Source organism: Diplotaxodon limnothrissa, linkage group LG17 (assembly GCF_057381915.1).
Source record: "Diplotaxodon limnothrissa isolate DT_005_m linkage group LG17, D_limnothrissa_male_GT1.1, whole genome shotgun sequence".
NCBI classification, from domain to species: Eukaryota; Metazoa; Chordata; class Actinopteri; order Cichliformes; family Cichlidae; genus Diplotaxodon; species Diplotaxodon limnothrissa.
The window spans coordinates 40,275,542-40,282,456 of record NC_140612.1 but is presented as its reverse complement, the minus strand read 5'-3'; the positions used below and the strand labels follow the sequence as shown (position 1 = coordinate 40,282,456).

At 42.8% G+C, this 6,915-nt stretch overlaps 1 protein-coding gene across 1 annotated transcript; it reads left to right on the top strand.

Annotated features, from left to right (window-relative positions):
• The first annotated feature begins 2,305 nt into the window (after positions 1-2,305).
• On the top strand, positions 2,306-6,640 carry arpc5b (actin related protein 2/3 complex, subunit 5B). Its single transcript, XM_085375713.1, has 4 exons — positions 2,306-2,555; positions 3,602-3,685; positions 3,982-4,158; positions 4,676-6,640. The coding sequence occupies exons 1-4, from the start codon at positions 2,427-2,429 to the stop codon at positions 4,736-4,738; spliced, it is 453 nt and encodes a 150-aa protein (XP_085231839.1). The 5' UTR covers positions 2,306-2,426; the 3' UTR covers positions 4,739-6,640.
• The last annotated feature ends 275 nt before the right edge of the window (positions 6,641-6,915 follow it).

Genomic DNA, 6,915 nt, shown 5'->3' with positions numbered 1-6,915 from the left:
GAAAAAAGGCATTGATGAAACATAGGTGTGCCCTAGTTACTTGCTTTCCCAGAAAAGATCTGCGTGTTATGAACTACGTTCTTTTGGTTCGCAGTGAAAATGCCTGCCCATTATCCCTGGAAACATCACGGGACGATAAGCCAAAATTTAATATGAGCTCATGTGGTTTTCAAAAGGCAACAAAGCCACACTCCCCCACCCCCAAGGCGTCATGCAGTTTGAAAACTAGATACTTCAGTTTGGGTTTATTTCTAACTGTTTCTGTGATGCAAACAGAGACGAGTGCGGGGATTAGTAACATGGGAAATCTGGTCTTACTTCCTATACTGAAAAAATGCACATTCATATGACGTATGAAAGCCCCCATGGATCGCAGGCCTGATTACAAATCCATTCAGACTCCATTCTTCTGACTCATCGCACACAGTACTGGGCTCACCAGACTCCCACATTTCCGCATCGTAGCAGAATATTCAGAATAAACCTGTGCAATCATAAAGGTGAATGACACAGGTATCTGAATTCTGCAGCAATCCAGAATTTTCATGTATGGATTCACTGATTCAACTGTATCACATTAGCATAAAGATGTAACATCGTGTTTTTAAGAAGGTTTTTAGTTCATTTATGCGTATCTTCAAAACATTACATTCACGCTTGATGCTACTGTTAATGCTCTTTTTCTTAAATGGAACATACAAATAGCAATACTGTGATTATGATTACCTGCAGCTGAAGCCCATTTGCTTAAAGGTTTGATATGTTGTGTATCCAGACAAACTTTATTTGCCTTCCTGTCAACTCAAAGCACTCTGACCAGTCTCCTCTGACCTGTGATGAAACGTAGGTCAGATAATTGCTGTTCACTGGATTTTTTTCTGTTTTTCTGACCATGTAAATCTTACAGATGGTTGTGCAGAAAAATCCCAGTAGGTCAGCAGTTTTGGGTTTTTTAAATACAGCCTGTCTGGCACCAACAACCGTGCTACATTCAGAGTCACTTAAATGACCATTCTGACGCTCAGTTCAAACTTCAGGTACATGCCAGCTGTCTTCATGCCCAAATGCACTGAGTTGCTGCCATGTGACTGACTGATTAGATATTTGTGATAACCACTGAACAGGTGTACCTAAAAAGCGACGTTTTAGGTACACCTGTTTTTGTTCACTTTGTTTTGCTTACATGTTACTTTTTTTGAACGTTCAACTTCTTTCTTTCTTTCTTCATCATCATTTTTTTCAGATATGAGATAAGATTAAAAAAGAGAGAGAATAATAAAAATAAACAAAATAAAATCAGGGCTGTAAACACTGGTAAACTGTGGAGAAGTTTATAGGGGAGACTGGGGACAGCTGCAACAAGGGACGGTTACAACTGTCCCCGGGGTTGTGAACTACAATTCTTTTATTCAAAAAAAGAGAGCACCTGATATCAGATGTATTTATCTTTGGCTGTCAGACAAATGTGTTTCATCTATCAAAATGAGTTTGGTTTAGTCCAAACTGTCTGGGAATAACCTACAAGTCCAAACGTAGAATTTTAATGATGATAGTGATGACTTTGCAGCTTACTGACTTAGAAATTATTCACAAAGCAGGAACTCCAGCAACACTTGAGGGAAGATGAACAACTTTAATAATAGACCAACGCGTTTCCGCTTGTGGCCTTCATCAGGGTCATAGTAAAACATTTTAAAATTGCTTAAATACAAGACAGGAAACAGAAAATTTTTTCAAATTAACCAGTCAAAACTTCATAGATAGGTAAGCTGACATATAATAGGTAGGTACTGGTTAATTTGAAATTTTTTTCTGTTTCCTGTCTTGTATTTAAGCAATTTTAAAATGTTTTACTATGACCCTGATGAAGGCCACAAGCGGAAACGCGTTGGTCTATTATTAAAGTTGTTCATCTTCCCTCAAGTGTTGCTGGAGCTCCTGCTTTGTGAATTCTTTTATCCTCTCCATGCACCTTGGAAGCAGGTGAAGTTGTGCCAGAAAATTATTTTTGCTGACTTAGAAATTAAGACTATTCCACTGCTCAAAATAAAATAAATAGCTGCAGAATTTCATTTTATTTTGCAATGTCATAGTACACTGTGACAAAAAGTGATGCAAATTAATTAAATACTAAAGTTGAAAATCTTAACATAGCCTGCTTAGTTTTGTTGACCGCGGAACTATTTCTTTGGTTTGAGCTCCCTCTGGCGGTGAGAACAGAAACTGCAGCCACGGGGCGGCATTGAGTCAGCGGAAGTCAAAGTAACGGCGAGGGAGGAAAGAAGGGGGAGGCCCGGAAGTCGCCTGTCTGCCAGTGACAGCCCACATCAGAAAAAAGCACTGCAGAAATAATTTTTTTAAAAAGGATTTGCGCGCGAACGCTTCTGCTTTTCGGTTTAATATAAATCACCCGAATCGCCGCAGACATGTCGAAGAATACCGTGTCCGCCCGCTTCAGGCGAGTGGACGTGGACGAATACGACGAGAACAAGTTTGTGGACGAGGAGGACGGAGGAGAAAATCAGATGGGTCCTGACGAGGCAGAGGTGGACTCGCTCATCAGACAATATCCTTTACGAGATTAGCTAGCCCGCCCGTTAGCCTACACGGCGTGCTGAATGAAAGTGCCGCGGTGGCCTGTGCAGTGTGCCCGTAAGGCTCAGATTTATCCGCACACTTCACTTAGCTTTCGGGGATGCTAGCTGCATGGATGGGCGTTTAGCTAGCAGGCCAGTCACTGCCCCGACTTGCCTGACAGTCACATTCCAGGGATTGCGCTCCAAGATTGAACAAGCGGGCGTGCATCACTTTTACTGAGTTCACCCTCCTGCCCAGGTCTGCTTTCTCCCTGATGCTGCAAGTGCATTTTAGGGTGTGGTGAACCCGGCATCTCGCAGAGGGTCAAAAGAGCTTTGTAGGCCATATAGGGCTCGAAGGCGCTCCACTTCCCCATTGAGCAACTCCTCCCAGCGCGTGTTACAACAGCGAAAACTCAAAACATCAAAGCAAAACCCAGTCAAGCAATCTTGAGCAATCGCTGTATAACAGAGATTTGCTGGTACGGTAGCTCTTGATTTAGTCACGCGAGAAATCTCCCCGTCTGTGTCTGTAGGGATCAATATCCACATTCAAGTAAATGACTGGAACCTGAACAGCGTCACTGTGGAAGCACTCAGGCTTCAGTCACTTATTCGTACAAGTGCTGTTTCCCCTGTGCCTGAGCAGTTTTGCTACCATGGACTGCAATAAGGTCGAGCGTCTTTATGAAGCATACTTACGGCTGATTAGTGTAGAAAACCACCAATCAGGAGACTGAGCAATGCTGCAAACAGAATTATTTGGGGGGAAATGGAGCTGTGGAAGGTGTTTAATACATTTTTCATGATTAACAGAGCTGCGGGGCATGAATGCATTTGTATTATTCAGGCAGTGAACTGCTCATAAAGCTGATTTAACTGAAAGACTTTGTGCTTTTAAAATTGGACTGCACTGATTGTGCAGCTTGTTGTTCTTTATGAGAGACGAAGGCAAAGGCTAGTTTCTAATTTTCTTTACATCCGTTGTGATGGAGGGTGAGTCTTTGCTGTGCTGCTTCCTTAACCTTTCCTGCACAGGAAATCTCACGGAGGCTTTACACGCAGTACTGAAGAACCCACCAATCAACACAAAGAACCAGAACGTCAAGGTGAGCTCGGTTTTCCTCGTCAGTAAAGCTTCAAGCGCCAGCACATTTTAATGCATCACTTTGAGAAACTTCAGGTTCTTGATTTGTAGTATAGCAGTGATATTTGGTTCTTCTTAAGCTCTCCAAACTTAAACAATACAGCAGAAAGTAGCAGATCTTCAGCACCTTATAGCTGAGGTCCTTTCAGGGTGTGTGCGGCTCAAGGTCCAGTGGTCGATGATTTCACAGCCAGGTATACGAACTGACTGGAATGTGTAGCGACTCTGGCCTTCAGCCGTCTGCTCTCTCCTGGCCAGGACCGTGCGGAGGGTCTGGTGCTGAAGGTGCTCAGCTCCTTCAAGAGCGGTGACATCGAGAAAGGCGTTCAGTCTCTCGACAAAAACGGCGTGGACCTGCTGATGAAATACATCTACAAAGGCTTCGAGAGGCCGTCAGAGAACAGCAGCGCCGTCCTGCTGCAGTGGCACGAAAAGGTAAATATTCCCACCTCACTGTGGGATCTCCAGCGTCTTCTTGAGCCAAAACAATAGACAAGTTCAACTTTTCCCGCAATGATACTCGTTCCACTTTGAAAACACCCAAAGGGTCAGATAACTGTGTTTCTCAGCTTCTAAATCAAACAGTTGTAGACGTTGTGCTTTAAACTTCATGTTCTTAATCTTCTTGGGTTAAAAACATACAGATTGGGTCATTATTCTGTCTGATACAGCAGGTTCATGTGCACGTAAATTAGGGGTTAATAAATGGTCCAAGCCGTCCAAGTCATTCTCACACATGCGCTACAGCCTGGACGTGGTGGCAATAATGTTTATATCGCACGTTGCGTTACATTGAAACTCAGTGTTCAGAAGACAGACCTGCAGAGGTTTGCAATGCAGTGAAAGCAGCACAGAACAATCGAACAAATCGACAGTACTTAAGTGTAAGAAAACGATTTTAGTTGGTTTATTATGATCATCAAAAACAGTTTTTCTCTTTCTGTGTTCTCAGGCTCTGGCAGCTGGAGGAGTGGGGAGCATCGTCAGGGTACTGACGGCGAGGAAGACGGTGTAGAAGACGAGCAGCTCACTCCACATCCCTGACAGAGAGAGGGGGCGGTGCTCTGTTTATGTAACAGATGGCACAGGGACTAACAGGAAAACCAGATTTTTAACCCAATGAGATGTTTTCAAGCCAAGACTTTATTTCCTTTTTTTTTTTAAAGTACAGTCTGGCTCGTATTAAGTTAAAAATGGGTTTTCCTGTGGAGTCCCTGCACGGTCATAGCTTAAATCGTACTCCTCACAGGGCGCTACAGATCATTTTGTACCCGTGTGTCTGTGCTGATTCCCCGACCTGTTAACCTTTATGTCTAGGTCATTCCTGTGCACTGTGCCCCCAGCGGTTCCCAACTTACAGAGGTAAATGTTAGTAAAACTGCTCATGATTGAATTGCATAAAGCAGGGCTGTTGGTCAAAACCAGTAGAAACCAGAGCGCTCCCTGCTGGTCAGAAAGGTCGGGTGGCACCGCTGCGCGCACACGTTCATAGGAACAAACATGTTTTTCCATCGTCCACCGAATGTTTCAGGGATTTTATCTGTGAGGAAACTCTGAGTGTTTGGTTTCCATCGTCAGAGACTTCCAGATGGAATAAAAGCCGGGCTCCGCCCCTCTCGCTGTAACACTTGAGCAGCGAGAGCTGCTTGAAAAGCACAGTCACGCACAGAGGGTGGTGGATTTGCACTGGAGGAGGGGCCGGGGGGATTCATCCATCTATCCCCTCGTGCTGCCCCAGTTAAGGGTTATACTACCCACGATGCATCTCCATCGCCACTCTATTAATCCCACTTTGCTTGTGACCCCTCTGCTACTGAACAGGGCATTGATGCGGCTCTGCTGGTACTGTTCATCGCAGCGTCTCCCAGAGAACGTGCGCTCACACGGTTTTGTTTTGTTTAAAAAACTTTTTCACTATTTAACAGAAAAACATTAATCTAGGATCAAACATCTGCTTTGTTTTATTGTTTTGAGTGACGTTATTTTCGCCTCCACTCACTCAGTTAAAAACACCGTTTGCAGGCCTGACACGCCGTTCGGTACGATGATGCGTTTTCTTCTTCTTCTTTTTTGTGAACTGACGGGGAATTAATAGTTTAAAGAATAGATGATGTATTTTCAGTATTCACTTTAGCATTTCATACCTGACATTTGTTTTTCCAAGGTTTCAGGAATTTTGTCTGTGAGGAAACTGTTTGGTTTCCATCATCAGACTCCCTGATGGGATAAAAGCCGGGCTCCGCCCCTCTTGTTGTTTTTTTTCTATTTATCCTGAGAGTTGGTCTAATAATAATAAGACTTTTCCAACACATTTTACATAATTTTCATCCACCTTATTGGGTAGATGACATGTTGCCAAATGTTTTATTTTCGCTTTCATGGAATAACGTTGCTTACATCTGGGATTTAGTTCGGAGCTCGTGTGTTTAGAGAGTAAGTGGTGGATTTTATTACATTTTATTTTGAAACCATGCAGTATATATGAGCATGAAAGAAACGCGTGTTGCGTGAGCTTTGCTCAGAGTGCAGACGTGATGATAGCTCCAGCGTTCGGTTCCTTTCTGCTCGTTTTCAAACACGGAGTTAAAGTTACTCATAGATTTTTATTTATTTGTTCATTTTTTTTTAAAATATAAAACACAAGTCACTACAGTTGTTTTTTTCATCACCGGTTGATATTTAGACATGGGTTGTCATGTTTGAATACTGTCATCAGTGACGATGCATCCGGACATCAGACACCTTCTCTAATGCAGTAATGACTAGATTTATGAGCTTCGTGTATTTCTAGTCGGCGATGCTCTTCTGGGTGAGATGATGGAGCGCACCAAACTGATGTACAAACTGCCTTATTCCAATGTTCCTTTTTTATGTTTGTGCTTTTGGAAGAAAAACAACAATAAATTAAAATGTGTGAATGCTGAGTCTTAGCTGTGTTGTGATTATTTTGGATTGTGTCACAACTAAGCGACCAAAGTTAAATTTTTGAGTCAAAGATAAAGACAACGGTTGAACCGTACAGGTACAGAAATTAGCGCACAACGTCTGAGAGACACTTTGGAGTGACTGTACAACATGATAGATGATGCTTTACAGCAGAATATAAACTTTATCACATTGTAACAGCCCAGAGTCAACAATTTAGCAACTGTATGATGATGTCATGTCAACCTGACATCAAAGACCTGACAG